Source organism: Capra hircus, chromosome 6 (assembly GCF_001704415.2).
Source record: "Capra hircus breed San Clemente chromosome 6, ASM170441v1, whole genome shotgun sequence".
Taxonomy (NCBI): Eukaryota; Metazoa; Chordata; class Mammalia; order Artiodactyla; family Bovidae; genus Capra; species Capra hircus.
The window spans coordinates 71986798-72005627 of record NC_030813.1 but is presented as its reverse complement, the minus strand read 5'-3'; the positions used below and the strand labels follow the sequence as shown (position 1 = coordinate 72005627).

Genomic DNA, 18830 nt, shown 5'->3' with positions numbered 1-18830 from the left:
GAAGACTCTTTTCAAGGAATTTCTGCTGCAGAGTACAAAAAATGGAATGGTAGGGTTTGCAAGGGATTTAAAATGAGAGATTAAAAATGAGAGATATGTATACAAGTGCGAACAAGGCAATAGAGCAAAAATGACTGGGAATGAGGGCTTAATTGCAGGAGTCTTTCGAGTAGTAGAAGGAATGAACACTGGTCACAACTAGATGGAATAGCGTGAGGATTGAGATGGTTCACGGATATAACACAAGAGAAGGGAGTTTTATGGACACAGTGAAAAAAGAAACAAGCTGAGAGTGAGACAGAAGGAGGATAGAAGGTCTGAAATACTTGGGGGAAAAGTGTGAATTGATCAGGAAAATGTTTTAACTATTCTTACAGGGTGTTGTGGGCCTTGATTTTCAGGGCCATATTTCAAGTGAAAAGAGTCAGCATCATTGTTTTTTTCTCCAGGTATTTTCAGCAACTTAGGTACAGTTGCAGAGTAGTTAAAGTAATTTCATATGCACAAGATTTGAGTTTTCAGTTCACAGGGACAAGGGAATTGAGAGAATATGCAAGGAAAATAATGTCTATGCTATACAAAGAGGAAAGTGAGCGATGGACTTGTAGATGGGGGATAGCTGACAGAATCAACTGTCACAAGATCCTGTTAAGAGTCAAAGAATTGTCAGGATAGACATAATAAACAGAGTTACCTAGAAAGAGGAAGAAGTAGGATGCTAATAGTTAACAAGAGTTTTGGAGGTAATGAATGACAAGATCTAGAGCTGTGTTTTCAAACTATAGGTTGAGTCCCATTAATGAGTCATGAAGTCAATATGGTGGGTCAGTTTTCAATTGGCCCTTTAAAATCCAGGCCCCATATAAGAGTCATCTAGAGAAACTAAAGCTTAAAAAAAGAGCTCAACACCTCAGTTACAGAGATTCTGATTTACTTGGGCTGATGCAGGATTCAGAAATTAGTTTTTTATTAGAAAACGTCAGGTAACTCCAATATGCAAGCCTGGTTAATAACCACTGTTCCAAGAAGATACTGACATAAAGACCGAGGGTAGAAGTAATGGAGTTTAGACCGTAAGCCAGGAACTAAAATTTTCTAAGATGAAAAAAGAGAGGGGTATGAGATCAGATGTCTGATAAGTTGTAATAAGGTGAGGTAGCAGGTGGCATATTCAATGATAATTAATGTAGTCAACAAACAGTATTTACAAGAGAGAAAACTGTACACACACACACAAAGCCTGTTCAACCATTTTGCAGGTGGATTTCAAACAAACTTTGACTTCATTTCTTATATTTTGAACTAAGTGGAAATAAATGTAAGTCAGCTAAAACAAAGGGCCTGCAATCTGAGTTCAGAAATTTCTCCAAATCCCAACATGATAAAATTTGATTTGAATAAATAAATTGTACTTAACTTTAGAATTAGGAATATTGCTATCATTATAAAAAATTATTTGTAAGAAAGAGAAAATAAATTGACTGGAAAGTTTATTGGAAAATCTATGTCAAGCTCCATAATTTAAAATTTTTAAAAACAAATTAAAAACATCTGTAAAATACATTCAGTATTTTAAGATAAAACTACTTAAAAAACTGTAATATCATGGTTATGAAAATAACAATTATGGCAAGCTATACATTTTTAATTATAGAAAATATTAAAAATAAAATATTCAACAAAATATACCTTGCTATTGTTTTGGGGGAAACGGGACAAATATTTAAATATTATTTACATATATTTATTAAAAGATTTTTCTTATGACATTGTAAGTAGTCCCATTTCTATGGTAGTTTGGTGTAATACATGAATTCACACACAGGAGATAGAATACATAAAATTACACAGATGGTGGAAAAGCCACATCACTCTCCAATACATACTGAATTATTGCAAAGGGCATAATCCAAACATATAGAGAATATTAATTTCAGAAAAAGAGCACTGCTCACCCCTAGGTACACACAAACATTTACAAACTTCACTTTATTAAACCAGAGGAAGAAATAAAATGTATCATAAATAATTGGTCTTCCATTTTATGTTAGTTTTTAAGTTCTTTTTAAATCATAATGAAATCTATTAAGAATAGGATTTTCTTCAAATGTGTATGGTTCAAACACGATTCATTTTTGTATGACAATCTTTTTACTTATGTTCTTATGTTAATATCTGTATATATATATATAAAGTTACAACTTTGAAATTGATTGTAAAAAGCTGCTTTCTATTTAATATGCCACAATAGGTCAGTGTTTACATACTATTCTGGAAGACTGATAAATTACAACACACAGATTTAGAAGCAGAAAACTGAGTACTATTGAATGTATATTGGAATCTTAACAAAATGTTTTACTGTATTTACCCCATATCCTTTTGCACTCAAAGTTTTAGGTTAGTACAGTGAGGAATTTTATTTACTGAAAAATATCCCAAATTTCTGTTCTATTGTTATATAAAATTCTAAATACAGCTTTTAGTTTAATTTTGATAGCATTTGTGTTATATGAAGAGTTCATGTGATAGCCAAAACAGTATAATATTGTATGTAATATATGAATGTATTTTTGCCATCATAGTTCTAGTTGGTAATAACAAATTATATATGATAACCATTATTTTATCAAGACCTCTGCTATTATAAGAATAGACCTGAATATAATCCCCTCAATGGCAGACAGCAAATTGGCAAATAATTGATTTCACATTTAGAAGAAAAGAGTTAAACATGACAGCCTAGCATCAAAGTTGATCATCCTTTGTGAATGCATTAAAAATATGGGTTATAAACACAGACACAGAAACCAAATACACTTTAAAAACAAGCACTGTAAGAATATTTACATACACATATTATGGCTAAGAAAAAAATTATTAAAACATAATGTGAACAATAAATTAATTCACAGTATAAACACACTCTGAGGAGTAATTTAAGTTAGGAATAATAAAAATACAGATATAACATCAGTTAGCACTATGAATATATATTCTGTTCTGTCATACGTATAAAAATTTACACATAGTACAGCTCTTTTAAACCAAATTTTTTACAAAAATATTCACTGATTTAAATAAAAGTTGACAGAGGTAGAATCTGTGTCAATGTTCATGATTTTCAGGAACAAGTAATTCAAATATTTCATTACTGTTTGTCCTTTCCAACTCACGGAAAGCCAACATTCTGAAAAAGGGGGGAGAGGAAAGATGGGTTAAAGAAAAAAATGATAAAATTAGTACATTCATGAAAAACAAATTCAGTAATGTTTTAACTGGAATTACAGTCTCTAATAAAAACTTGCCCACAATCAAGTTATATTTAAAAGTTAAGAAGTATTGTTCTCTATTTTAAAAGATATTCTTCTTAAATTACAAAAGTATGTCAAAGCATGAGTACTAAAAGAATGATATGCAGTGAAAAGAATGGGGTAATAGAGAATGTTAATTGAGAAAACTCACTCAAAACAAGAGCTAATATGATGTCTAGGTTTAAAATTACAAACAAGCATTGTAAATTATGTTGTCCGAGTCTTAAAATAGCATGTTTTAGGAAGAATCAAATATTTTTACAAGTATCTTAGAATTTCCCCCCAGAACAAAACAAAAAAACTGATAAAAACTTATTTTGATGATAATTTCTATAAGGATTATATACGTATGACTATGCATGTGTGCATATGTATTACAAATCAAACATAAGAAAGAAGTATATACCAAAACGCTAATTGCTTATTTTCTCTGAGTTATAGTATTAAACATGTACATCTGGGTTCACAGCAGCATTTTCACAACAGCCAGAAGGCAGGAGCAACCCAAGTGATGAGCGGGTAAAGTGTGCTATATAGAGAGAGTGGAATACTATTCAGCCTCAAAGGAAGGGAATTCTAAAACATACTCCCAACTTGGATTAAATTTGAAAACATTATATAGTAAGTGAAATAAGTCAGTCACAAAAAGAAACATACAGCATGATTCTGCTGACATAAGGTACAAACAGTAGTCAAACTCAGAGACAGAAATTGTAACAGTAGTTGCCAGAGGCTGGGGGAAGGGAAGACTGAGGGGTCATTTAATGAGTACAGTTTCACTTGGGAAAGATAAAAAAAAGTTCTGGAGATTGATGGTGGAGTTGATTTTTGTACAAGAGTGTCAATGTACTAACTGCCAGAGAAATATATACTTAAAAATGGTCAAAATGATAAATTTGATCTTATGTACATTTATTTCAATAAAAAAATGTAAAAAGAAAGTGATTTTGGTTTTCTTCTTTATACTTTTATATGTTTTCTCAGTGAGCATTTTTTTTAGACATAATAATCAAAACAGCAAAAGCAAAACTGGATTATATAATTTATTAAAGAAATTATAAATATGGCTTAATATGAATATTTCTATTCATTTATGTGTATTTATGGGGAAACCCCTTAAAATTAGCTTTGGTGACAACATTAGAAAATATGAATGGAAATGTGTTAGCAATTAACAACATCACTAGGATGCTTTGGGAATTTGTTAATGGTTGCAGATGTTTTCTGAACTACATCTACTAGAACAGAAAATGGAAAAAGTATGGCAGGTATTCAAAAAGTTAAACATAGAGCTACCTTATGACCCAGCAAACCCAGGTACTCCCAAAGATATGAAAACAGACTAAAACAGACTCTTGTACACAAATGCTCACAGTAGCATTATTCAGAATAGCTAAGAGGTAAAAACAACCTATGAGTCCATCAACTGATGAATGGAAAAACAAAATGCAGAATAAACACAAATGAGTATTATTTAGGGATGAAAGGAATGAAGTTCTGATACACGCTACAACACAGATGAACCCTGAAGACATTACCCTAAATGAAATAAGACCGATGCAAAAGATAAATACTGTATAAATTCACTTGGATGAAAATCTGGAATAGGCTAATTTTTAGAGATAGAAAGTAGATTAGAAGTTATCAGGGGCAGGGGAAGTGAAGATGAGACTGGAGAGTTACTGCTTAATCAATAGTTTCTATTTGGGGTGATAAAAAATTTTTGTAAATAGTGCTGATGATTGTACAACATTGTGAATTTAATGCCACTGAGTTGTACACTTTACAAAATAGTGAAGAAGGCAAAGTTCATGTTATTTATATTTTATCATAAGTTAAAAAAAAGTTTTCTAATTCATCCCAGGTTTAGAGATTGCTGGTATCCACTATGTTCTAGATCAGTGGTTCTAAATATAGTGTGGAGATCCCTGGAGTCAAGCCTCTTTTCTTAAAACTAGGGAATTACCTGCTTTTTCACTCTTATAATCTCATGAATGTAAAGATAAGTTTTCCAGAGGTGACATGATGTGAAAGGCGAGTTAGTAAATATTTCAGATCGCTGGGCCCCAGGGTCTCTGTCACAACTACTCAATTCTGCCACTGCAGAATAGCAATCTTAGACAATATGCAAACAATTGGGTGTGGCTATGGTCCAATAAAGCTTAATTTACAAGAACAGGCAGTGGGGTGGATTTGGCCCCTAGGCCCTAGTTTACCAACCCTTGATCTAAAATGCAGCTGTGATTCAAGCACAAAAAAATGTTTGTGACACAACTGCCAAGAGGCTTTATAATGAAAAGCTGAAGCTCCATCTAATCACATTCAAATTAATGCAGCAGCTTAGAAGTTGTAAGGACACAGTGATTGCAGCCAGCACTGGGAAGTGGTCCTCAAAATGAAAGAAGAAAACACATGCTTTAATCAAATAAATAAACGCAAAAGCACAGCAATCTGAAATCATTTAAACGAAGGCCTTACAAATACTAATAGACCTGGACATCAGTATATTAAAGAACAGAACATAACTAATGTTCTTATGAGGATCCTGAGTCACTAAGGAAACAATTATTTTCTATCTATTTCTACTGAAAGAGGCCAAAAAATATAATTTTTAAAAGAACTGAGGATTGACTTTACTACTTCTTCACGATAAGACTTGACTACCTACCTTTCACCTACCTTTCAAACTCTGGGTCTGACCCATTCATTCCCATGTCCAATGTATGAGCACGTCACTTTTACTCTTCTTCAAATATACTCCAGCTCTTTGCAATCACTTAGGAAAACTGACTTGCCAAAACTACTCAAGCCTGAACATATGTGTGCCCAGTGTGACTTAACAATTTCATGCCTAAGAGTATACCCCAAAGAAATGTACGGTATCTATAAGGTGCTAGAATGCTTATCATGTTTGTCTATAATAGCCCAAACTGGAAATGATCAAACGCTCATCAAAAACAGAACGAGTAAATGGACTGTGGTTAAGTTCACACAATGGAACATAATACAACAAGACTGAACCATCTACAAGTACACAGCAGTATAAATGAATCTCACAAAGGTACTGTTGAGGAAGAAAAGTCAGAAATATATTTCATTCATAAAATGTCCAGGAACACAGAAAAGGCATTTATGCTCCGAATAACCAAAACAGCTACTTTCAGAGCAGGGATTACAACCAGAAGTGAAGTGCAAGTTGCTCAGTCATGTCTGACTCTTTGTGACCCCATGGAGAGTCCATGAAATTCTCCAGGCCCAAATACTGGAGTGGAGTGGGCAGCCATTCCCTTCTCCAGGGGATCTTCCCAACCCAGGGACCAAACCCAGGTCTCCTGCACTGCAGGCACAGACTGTTTACTGTCTGAGCCAAGTATGACCAGAAGGAAGCCCGAAAGAGAGGTTATGCTTTGTTTCTTGTTCTGAGTGCAGGTTGCATAGGTGTTCAATCTGTAAAAATTCACTCAGCTATATATACTATGATACAGCACTTTTCTATATGTATTTCTGTATGTATAATTTACTTTAGCTTTCAATATTAAATAATATTTTCTGTCTTTGTCTATACTTTCACTATCTGTTATTTGTACCTTGAGTCTGGGACTCTATCAAATATTACACTGTGAGATTTCATATTGTCCTTTAATTTTTAAATTAAAGTATAATTTACATACAATAAGACGCATGGATTATAAATGTTCAGTTCAATGAGATTTTACACTGATATATACTCATGTAACCATCACCACCACAATACAGCACATTCCATTACTTCCAAAAGTTCTCAACTACCTTTCTAGTCGAGACTACTTTTCCCCACTGACTCAGAACACAACTCTTGCAATTTTTTTAACCAGAGATTATTAGTAGTTTTGCTTGTACTTCGTGCTATATAGATACCTTTCTGATAATCAGTTTATATGTTCAGGAGAATGTAAAGGAGACCTCATAGTAGAACTAAGGGGTGGCGTGCGAAGACCATGCCGACGCATCTCTTGAATTGCTCGTTCTCTGTCAGAAAAGACAAAATAAGAGATTACACCAAAAAGTGGTATACAAATAAAAGGCTCTGTTATTGTTATTGGTTACATAATTTCTATTCAATTAATTAGTATTTCTACTAAATTTAAATCATGTCTTTATATAATTTTTAAGTTGTGGATAAAAGATTTCAAATAAAGGAAGATGTACTTTAAGAGACTGTTCAAAGCTCCTCTGAATACAGATTTTTCAAAGCTGAATGGCTCCCCTCTCTGCTCCTAGTTCTCCCACTTCTTACACATAAATCTAGCTCTCTTCCTTCTTCCTGTGTCAAAATGCCCAAGTGTTAGAAATCATCTGTTTTCTTTTATGCTTTCCTTCCCCATGTCTGGGTCTGTCCCACAAAGCATAGTGACTATGTTGCCAACTCTACTGTGGGCTGTTCAGAGTGCCTGGACTAGACTTTCTGACTTGAACTTTTCAATATCTAGGATTTCTACGTGAAGAGGAACTAAAAAGTCTCTCGATGAAAGTGAAAGTGGAGAGTGAAAAAGCTGGCTTAGAGCTCAACATTCAGAAAACAAAGATCATGGCATCTGGTCCCATCACTTCATGGGAAATAGATGGGGAAACAGTGGAAACAGTGTCAGACTTTATTTTTGGGGGCTCCAAAATCACTGCAGATGGTAACTGCAGCCATGAAATTAAAAGACGCTTACTCCTTAGAAGAAAATTTATGACCAACCTAGACAGCATATTGAAAAACAGAGACATTACTTTGCCAACAAAGGCCTGTCTAGTCAAGGGTATGGTTTTTCCAGTGGTCATGTATGGATGAGAGAGTTGGACTGTGAAGAAAGCTGAGTGCCGAAGAATTGATGCTTTTGAACTGTGGTGTTGGAGGAGACTCTTGAGAGTCCCTTGGACTGCAAGGAGATCCAACCAGTCCATTCTGAAGGAGATCAGCCCTGGGATATCTTTGGAAGGAATGATGCTAAAGCTGAAACTCCAGTACTTGGGCCACCTCATGCGAAGAGTTGACTCATTGGAAAAGACTGTGATGCTGGGAGGGATTGGGGGGCAGGAGAAGAAGGGGACGACAGAGGATGAGATGGCTGGATGGCATCACGGACTCGATGGACGTGACTCTGAGTGAACTCCAGGAGTTGGTGATAGACAGGGTGGTCTGGTGTGCTGCAATTCATGGAGTTGCAAAGAGTCGGACACAACTAAGCGACTGAACTGAACTGAAACTTTTTTTCCTTATAATCCCCTGAAATTTATTTTTAGATGTCTCCTTAGATGTCTTACCCTCCATCAAATTTTAATACACAGATACACTGTTAATGTACTGTGGTCCTTCGGAGGGCCACAAATCACGGTTAACACCTAAGGTTTTTTTTGCCATTCTCTCTTCCCCCAAGAACCCATACTGTCCCCTGTGGCAATGATATTTTTTCTTTAAGAACCCATGGTTTAGCTGGATGGTAAAGAGAAGGAAAGACACAGCTACATGGGTAGACGTTTCTTTGGGGACCATGGGCAAGAAAAAGGAGAGGAATTAAGGGGGAGTCTCTAACCCAAGGAAATAAAGAGCTTGGTTTAGGACCCTTGAATTGAAGAGAATTTCAACTGTCATTAATAAATGAAAATCATCATACACATTCAGTTTAGCATGCTCAGAAACTGGATCTTTTAAAGTACAAGAAATTAACATTGCTTTCATGACAAAGATTCAATCTCAGGCTTCATCTCTCTTTGAAATCATAAATATTCATTTCCTAGCAAATTTCATCTATCATCTAAACTACATATTATTTAAAAGTTTTTGATGTAAATGGGTAAGAGTAAGATTAGAGAACCCAAAAAGTTGATCTAAATAAGCAATCTGACCACTACTTAAGATTGAAATCTTAGATATGTTGATGTCTATGGTATTAATACGGTAGGAAAGAATAATGGAAGAAAAGTTAACTTGACAAATTGATTCGCAAATTAGATTTGGATTTTAACTGTTAAACCAGGTCTCATTTCTATTTGTAACACTTGGAGATTAAGTTTTTCAACATAATAAAGCTAATGAACTGACATATGAGTGTGAAAATTACTAGCCTGCAACCAGTCCATTCTGAAGCAGATCAGCCCTGGATGTTCTTTGGAAGGAATGATGCTAAAGCTGAAACTCCAGTACTTTGGCCACCTCATGTGAAGAGTTGACTCATTGGAAAAGACTCTGATGCTGGGAGGGATTGGGGGCAGGAGGAGAAGGGGACAACAGAGGATGAGATGGCTGGATGGCATCACTGACTCAATGGACATGAGTCTGAGTGAACTCCGGGAGTTGGTGATGGACAGGGAGGCCTGCTGTCCTGTGATTCATGGGGTCGCAAAGAGTCGGACACGACTGAGTGACTGAACTGAACTGAACTGAACTAAAGGAATATATTGTAAAGATTAAGAACACAGGGTTTATAGTTAGACAGATTTTAGTCTTGGCTCTGCTATTTACTATTTGTGTGACATTAGCTTCTAATGATAATATAGGCACAATACTAGATAGTTAATAGAATACATGCATAGTATATGATATGTATTTTTTAACTGCCCTATGATCATCATTTACATAATAATTTGTATTTGGAATTTCCTGTTGGATCATAAAGTTTTGCCTCTTGTAGAATCCTTACTACTTTGTTGATTCCCTAACTAAATCCTTTGAAATAATGTCCTGATTTTGCCCTGAGGAATACTTGCTACTCTGCTATTTTATTATGGGGATAATATCTTATGCAACATGTATTGCCATTTTAGAAAAAATTACCAAAGGACTTTATCTTCCATATTAATGCCAAGAAAAGTTTGCTATTTGTAAGCCATATAAAAGCCTTTCTGGAGTAGAATATAGGGAATAAATAAAAACACTGTCCAATGTTAAAAATATTTTCTTACCGTTCATATCTTTCAGTTGAAATCTGCCTTTTCAGAACATCAAGATCTGTTTGTAATTGTGCCATTTTGGCCCGGAGCATGGTGTTTTCCCGGCTTTGACTATTTCTTAAAAACAAATAAAAAAAAGTCAAGTAAGTAACATATACTCTGTTTTATAGAGTCAAGTACTATGGAATTTTGTTTTTGTTATTAATAAAACAAATGGAGGTGACATATAAGGATAAAAGAAGACTTTTCAACAATAATTTAATAATCGTCTGGATTTCCATCAGAGAGTTTTCTTTTTCATTCATCTCATTTATTTAACAAACATTTACTGAGCTTCCAGTATGTGCTACGCACTCCAGCAATGCTGGAGATGCAAATTTGAGAAGACATGAATTGTAACACTGAAATGTAGAGTATTTTTATTGGCTCTTTCTTTACTCCTACCTCAGGAAGAATAATATTTCTCACTCCTTTTAAAAGTTAATTATTGGGACTTTGGTGGTGCAGTGGCTACGAATCTGTCTGCTAATGCAGGAGACATGGGTTCAGTCCCTGGCCCAGGAAGATCCCACATGTCACGGAGCAACTAAGCCTGTGTGCCACAACTACTGAGCCGACGCTCCAGAGCCCACATGCTACAGCTAATGAAGCCCGCGCGCCTAGAGCCTGCGCTCTGCAAGAGAAACACTGCAGTAAGCCCAGCCACTGCAATGAGCCGCAGCCCCTGCTGGCCACAATTAAGAGAAAGCCTGCACAGAAGTATTGAAGACTCAGCACAGCCAAAAATAAATAAATAAAATTAATTATTCTACTTATACTGTCTATTCTGGGTTTCACTCCCTCTTCCAAAAATATGTCCCAACTTCTCCATCCTAAAAAGGCACCATCATCAATCTCCTAAAAAGTAATCCATATATTTATGAGGGTCAAATTTCATGCTTTTCAAAGTTATTTCCCTAATCCATAGCATGAAACAGCCAACTCTCCCCATTCTGAAATGTTCTCCCTGTCTCTGATTTTCCTCTTTGTTCCTCAACTGTAGACATTTTTTGAAAGGTCACTCATTCACTTTCATGGGTACCATTTCTGTAGTGAACATACACAAATTACATCTCCAAACATGATGTCTCTTCTGGATTTCCAACAGGAGCTGCTACATAAGCAAAATATTTTGGTTTGTTACCACTGTTCCAACTCCCATCCTCCTCTCCCCAAAAATTGAAAAAAAAAAAAAAAAAATTTTTTTTTGTTCCTCCAGTATTTTTCTATCATTTTCTTTATGTTACAAGTCTATAAAAAACTATTCACATTGAAAAATTATTTGTGACAGACTATTTCCCTCACATAAGTTGAATTATGACACTTACAGTTTGCTTTCTGAAAGGGTCAACTTCTCTTTAAGTAGCTGAATTTCTGTATCCTTCTCATGGGAAGTTAAATGGGAATGAAATTCTTTATCTCTATTTGTAGCCAACAATGATTCAAGGTTTTTAATTGTATGTCTCTCACTCAACAGTTGTTTTTTTAACAGCTCTGACTCTGATTTTATATTTTCTAATTCCATTGTAACCTACAAGAACAAAGTAAGATTACTTCAGTACAATTTTAGACTTATTCTGAAATATTATCTGGAGAGCTATACAAACACCAGTTGCTTTATTCTGTGTACTGACTAAAGATTCTAAAATACTTTTTTAAGTATAATAACAACATTTTATTTTCACAATAATCTTTGTTATTTTTAGTTAGGATTCATTTTGACCATAAGACTTATTCCAACCCTCATATAATTTTCTTTTGCATTATTTTGTCAAGAAAGAGTAATTAACATAAAACTCTAAAACGTGACCGCTTTATCAGCCAGGAGGCCCTTCTGGTTTATTAAATATATATATTCTCATTACACAGCCAAACCAGTTTTGAAGCTTCTCTGTCTCTGAAAATAAAGTTACTACTAAATGAGTGAAAACTAGAAACACTCATGTTTAAGAATACTCATTGGGTTGTTTAAAGTAATGTGCTTCAGTTTAGGAATGCAAAGTTCCAGCTTACTCAACTTTCAAATCAGAGTAAAATTTTTACCAGGAAAAATATTCCACTTAGGGAGGAATAAGCTGCTCAATTCTTCACATAAGTCTTAAACAGAGAAAATACAGTGGGATATGTTCCTGTTCTATAATTAGAAGACTCATGTTCTAAGTACCCATCTGCTTCAAAATAGCACCTAACTTCATTATTATATTTGCCAAAGAAATCTTGGCAATGAATCTAATAGTCAAATCTAGTTGTCAAAATCCTGTAGTCAGAAGTCACTGCTCTAAAGGGGAACAAATATATTGGGTAGTGAATGGTAAAGTAAAACAATTAGAGTAGGGCTAAATAAAATAGTATGCTACAAGACAATCTTTTTAAGTTCTCACCCTCTCAAATTCAAGATTTTTGGAATTCAATTGTTGGGTCATAATATCTTTGCCTGAATCAAGCTTAATGCAAAGTTCCCTAAGAGATGACAAATCATTTAGCACTGCTGCTTTCTCATCTTCTTGGTGTCTCAGCTCTTCTTCTAATCTAGAAATAGCTTTTGCCATTGATGAGATCTGAGATTCATAAGCATGATGTGCATTCATGTGCTGAAAATAGAAAAAGAAGTAAGTACAAAATTAAAGTAACCCAATAATTTTAAAGGTTTGAATCTGTATGGCTACAATGTCACTTTATAAAACTATAAGAGCCAATTTTTGCAATTTAAAAAAATTTTACAATTTTAAGATACACTCAAGAAGTTCTCTGCTATTTAAAGATAGCCTATATAGAGCTTACAAAATAAATCATGCATAATTATTAATCATGGTAACTATCTCATATATATGAAGAAGATGCAAAGATGAAAATTATTGTTTTAGGATTGTGAACATAGGGATCTCTTAAGTGAAATTTTTCCTCTATAAATTCTCTTTGTTAAAACAATGATGAAAGTAAAAGAGGAGAGTGGAAAAGATGGCTTAAAACTTAACATTCAGAAAACTAAAATCATGGCATCTGGTCCCATCACTTCATGGCAAATAGATGGGGAAACAATGGAAACTGTGACAGACTTTATTTTTTGGGCTCCAAATTCACTGCAGATGGTGACTGCAGCCATGAAATTAAAAGATGCTTGCTCCTTGGAAGAAAAGTTATGACCAATCTAGACAGCATATTCAAAAGCAGAGACATTACTTTGCCAACAAAGGTCCCTCTAGTCAAAGCTACGGTTTTTCCAGGAGTCATGTATGGATGTGAGAGTTGGACTCTAAAGAAAGCTGAGCCCCGAAGAATTCATACTTTTGAACTGTGGTGTTGGAGGAGACTCCTGTGAGTCCCTTGGACTGCAAGGAGATCCAACCAGTCCATCCTAAAGGAGATCAATCCTGAATATTCATTGGAAAGACTGATGCTGAAGCTGAAACTTCATAACTTTGGCTACCTGATGCAAAAAAAACGACTCATCTGAAAAGCCCCTGATGCTGGGAAAGATTGAAGGAAGGAGGAAAAGGGGACGACAGAGGATGAGATGGTTGGAATGCATCACTGACTCAATGGACATGAGTTTGAGTAGGCTCTGGGAGTTGGTGATGGACAGGGAGGCCTGGCGTGCTGCAGTCCATGGGGTCGCAAAGAGTCGGACACGACTGAGTGACTGAACTGAACAGATCAATAACATATATACTTACCACTTGTCAACTGCCTTGAGTTAAATTTTGAATTTAACTCAAAAATGGAGTTTGCTTTAAAATTATATACCTAAAGTCATAATTAAATTTAAACTAATAATAGTATACAATTTTATGAGTTTAATAACTGAAATAATGAGCAAAATTTGAAATACTTGTAAGACCCTTTTTCCTAGAATGATCCTTTTTAAAATGGAATAATAAATAAATAAATTAGTAATTATTACAATAAATGAGTAATAAATAAAAATAAATATAAAGCTCTACTTCTAGAGTTTAGGAAGAATTCCACATTTGAAAATTAAATTATTACACAGGATTTACTGAAATCATCAACATTAAAAGTTTAATGCAGTGATGTGAAGATTTAATACATTTCAACAGTTGCAGAAAAATATTTGGATTTTCCAAATATTAATGAAGTAGTCAAAATTTCCCCAAATATACATACGACAATTTCATATACCACATAAGACATAACAATGACAAAGAACAGAAGAGCTAAAGAATAACTTCTGAGAATTAGGAGGTTGAGAAACATTCCTTTAGTTACATACTCATAACAGAAAAACACAGAAATAGTGTATTAGATTCCTAGGACTGCTGTAACAAACTGCTGCAAATTACTGAACGGCTTAAAACAACACAAATTTATTCCCACACAATTTTGGAGGGTACAAGTCTGAAATTCAGATGTCGGCAGAATTGGCTTCTTCTGGAGGTTCTGAGGAACAATCTGTTCCAAGCCTCTCTCCAAACTCCTATGACTGCTGGCAATCCTCAGTGTTCCTTGCCTTGCAGACACACCACTCTGATCTCTGCCTTCATCTTCAATTGGCACTCTCCCTCGTGTATTCTGTGTCCAGACTTCTCTCGTCTCGTAAGGACACCAGTCATTGGGTTATGGCCTGACCTAGTCCAGTATGGCCTCATCTCGAATTGACTACACCTGCAAAGGCCCTATTTCCAAAAAGGTCACCTTCACAGGTACTGGTGGTTAGGATTTTAATATATTTGGGGGGGACATAACTCTAGCAAGTCTCTGGCTCTCCCAAATTCACAAGTCCTTCCCATGTGCAAAATACATTCATTCTATCCCACCAACATTTCTAGCATCAACTCTTAAGTCCAAAATCTGATGTAAATCAGAACGATAAGATTCTGGGAATGGTCCATCATGGGGCAAAATTCCTCTCCCTCCATGATCTGTGACACTAGAAAACAAACTACCTCCCTTTAAAATACAACGGTGGAGAAGAAATAGAATAGTCTTATTCTCAAAGGGAGAACACAGAAGGAATTGAAGGAGTAAGTAGGTCCAGAGTAAGTCTGCACTCAAGCAGGGCAAATTTCATTAGATTTCAAGGGTCTAAAAGTAATGATCTCTATCCTGATGCTCTGTCCTTTGGGCCTGCGAGGGCAGCCACCTCTTGGCCACAGGGGCAGTGGTGCTGCCTTATGGAGTCAAGGAGGAAACAGTCCAGTCCCCTGGGCCTATGCTGTCTGGGCCTGTGGTAATGCAACAGCCCCACAAGCTTTTGAGCAGCCCTGCTGGTCTCCCAGTCACTCTCAGAGTTATTCTTCCCTTTTCCTGAAGAACAGAGGTTTGTAACTCTCAGTTCAGTTCAGTTGCTCAGTCATGTCTGGCTCTTTGGGATCCCATGGACTGCAGCATGCCAGGCCTCCAGGTCCATCATCAACTCCCAGAGTTTACCCAAACTCATGTCCATTGAGTTGGTGATGCCATCCAACCATTTCATCCTCTGTTGACCCCTTCTCCTCATGCCTTCAATCTTTCCCAGCATCAGGGTCTTTTCAAATGAGTTAGCTCTTTGCATCACGTGGCCAAATTATTGGAGTTTCAGCTTCAACATCAGTCCTTCCAATGAACGCCCAGGACTGATCTCCTTTAGGATGTACTGGTTGGATCTCCCTGCAGTCCAAGGGACTCTCAATAGTCTCCAACACCACAGTTCAAAAGCATCAATTCTTCGGCGCTCAGCTTTCTTCACAGTCCAACTCTCACATCCATATACGACCACTAGAAAAACCATACCCTTGACTAGAGGGACCTCTGTTGGCAAAGTAATGTCTCTGCTTTTCAATATGCTGTCTAGGTTGGTCATAACTTTCCTTCCAAGGAGTAAGCATCTTTTAATTTTGTGGCTGCAGTCATCATCTGCAGTGATTTTAGAGCCCAAAAAAACAGTCTGCCACTGTTTCTGCATCTATTTCCCATGAAGTGATGGGACCAGATGCCATGATCTTAGTTTTCTGAATGTTCAGCTTTAAGCCAACTTTTTCACTCTCCTCTTTCACTTTCATCAAGAGCCTCTTAGTTCTTCTACACTTCTGCCATAAGGGTGGTGTCATCTGTATGAGGTTATTGATATTCCTCCCAGCAATCTTGATTCCAGCCTGTGCTTCATCCAGCACAGCATTTCTCATGATGTACTCTGCATATCAGTTAAATAAGCACGGTGACAATATACAGCCTTGACATACTCCTGTTCCTACTTGGAACCAGTCTGTTGTTCCATGTCCAGTTCTAATTGTTGTTTCTTGACCAGCATGCAGATTTCTCAGAGGCAAGTCAGGTGGTCTGGTATTCCCATCTCTTGAAGAATTTTCAGTTTATTGTGATCCACACAGTCAAAGGCTTTGGCATAGTCAATAAAGCAGAAATAGATGTTTTTCTGGAACTCTCTTACTTTTTAGATGATCCAGTGGATGTTGGCAATTTGATCTCTGGTTCCGCTGCCTTTTCTAAAACCAGCTTGGACATCTGAAGTTCATGGTTCACGTACTGCTGAAGCCTGGCTTGGAGCACGTGAGATGAATGCAATTGTGCCGTAGTTTGAGCATTCTTTGGAATTGCCTTTCTTTGGGACTGGAACGAAAACTGACCTTTTCCAGTCCTGCGGCCACTGCCGAGTTTTCCAAATTTTTCTGCCATATTGAATGCAGCATGTTCACAGCATCATCTTTTAGGATTTGAAAGAGCTCAACTAGAATTCCATCACCTCCACTAGCTTTGTTCATAGTGATGCTCCCTAAGGTTCACTTGACTTCACATTCCAGGATGTCTGGCTCTAGGTGAGTGATCACACCATGTGACTATCTGGGTCGTGAAGATCTTTTTTGTACAGTTCTTCTGTGTGTTCTTGCCACCTCTTCTTAATATCTTCTGCTTCTGTTAGGTCCATACCATTTCTGTTTTTTATTGAGCCCATCTTTGCATGAAATGTTCCCTTGGTATCTCTAATTTTCTTGAAGAGATCTCTAGTCTTTCCCATTCTATTGTTTTCCTCCATTTCTTTGCACTGATCACTGAGGAAGGCTTTTTTATCTCTCCTTGCTATTTTTTGGAAGTCTACTGACCTGTTTTCTGCTTGTAAGATCCAAGGAGTTCAGCCTTCCTTTCAATCATCCTATTTCTGTCCCTTTCAGCCCAGGCTGACAGTGTTTCTGCTGAGATGACTGGCTGGATCTATGGGTCACTCACCTAATTGCTTCATCAAGAGGTTGTCCAGCCACAGTCTCAGCCCTGCCTCCAAAACACCCTATCTGTACAGGTTAGAACTTTTCCAAATCATTGAGTCCTGGCTCCTCTCTTGCTTAGCAATTCCTTCCTCAATCTGTCTCTTTCCTTCACATATTACTATAAACAGCAGGAAAACTCAGCCTGCACCTTTCATACTTTGCTTGGAAATTTCCTCAACTAAATATCCAAGTTCATCACTTTTAAGTTCTACTTTCCTAAGAGCAGACCATACTTCAGCCAAGTACTCTGCCATTTTCTAAGAATCACCTTTCCTCCAGCATCCAAAAACATGTTCCTCAACTGCATCTGAGACCGCAGTGGGAGAAACATTCTTATGTCTGGACAACTTCCATTCATAATGATTTACGTATTTTGTAAATAATAGAAGTTATCTCTATAGCTTTCTTGTTTTTCTGAGTCCTCACCTTTAATGTCTACCTTTCTACCAACAGTCTTTTTAAGGTAATCAAGTCTTTTCTATCAGTCACTCAAAACCCTTCCAGAATGTAACTGTTACCCAATTCCAAAGACCCTTTTAGTTTGTTACAGCAGCATCCCACTTCCTGGTACCAACGTCTGTATTTGTTTCCTAATGCTGCCATAACAAATTACCACAAACTAGCTAGCTTACAACACAGAAACGCGTTCCCTCCCAGTTCTGGGGCCTCATGTCTGAAATCCAGGTGTCAGCAGGATTGGTTCCTTCTACAGGTTCTGTGGGAGACCCTGTTCCATGCCTCTCTCCAGCTATGGTGATTGCTGGCAATCTGCGGGGTTCCTTGTGTTGGTAGAAATTTCATTTCAATCTCTGCCTCTGTCTTCATGTGGCATTCTCCCCTGGGCCTTTTGTGTCTGAATCACCCTTATTTTATAAGGACACCAGTTACCAGTTTAGGGTCCACCCTACCCAGCAGGATCTCATTTTAACTTGATTATATCTGCACAGACACTATTTCCAAACAGAAGTCACACTCACAGGTTCTCAGAGCTAGGACCTAAATATATTTGGCATTGGGCGGGGTTGGGGGGGCGTGGTACATAATTCTACACACTACGAGTAATCAAGTTTCTTCTAAAAAATGAAGACCAACTACACTACTCCACCAACAAACTGAAAGGAGAACCAATAACCAACAGTTCTACATCAATCTAACTTACTAACGATTCCTATATTTTAACTTAACTCAAAATTTTATTAAGAGATTTTTATTAGACTCTCTTTATGGGAAAAGTTTGTTTAAATCCACATGCTAAAGAATCAAATTGGAACCTTATCTTATTTCATATATAAAAATTAACTCAAAATGGACCAAAGACCTTAACATAAGAGCTGAAACTATAAAA

At 36.4% G+C, this 18830-nt stretch overlaps 1 protein-coding gene across 2 annotated transcripts in view; it reads right to left on the bottom strand.

Annotated features, from left to right (window-relative positions):
- Positions 1481 to 18830, bottom strand: part of CEP135 (centrosomal protein 135) — a 74517-nt gene continuing 57167 nt past the window's right edge. For both annotated transcript variants that reach the window (XM_018049480.1, XM_013964641.2), the window contains 5 exons: positions 12650 to 12859; positions 11597 to 11799; positions 10242 to 10346; positions 7212 to 7322; positions 1481 to 3190 (listed from right to left, as the gene is read on the bottom strand). In XM_018049480.1, the coding sequence (XP_017904969.1) occupies positions 7223 to 7322; positions 10242 to 10346; positions 11597 to 11799; positions 12650 to 12859 (618 nt within the window). In that variant the 3' untranslated portion in view covers positions 1481 to 3190; positions 7212 to 7222. The remainder of the gene's footprint in view (positions 3191 to 7211; positions 7323 to 10241; positions 10347 to 11596; positions 11800 to 12649; positions 12860 to 18830) is intronic.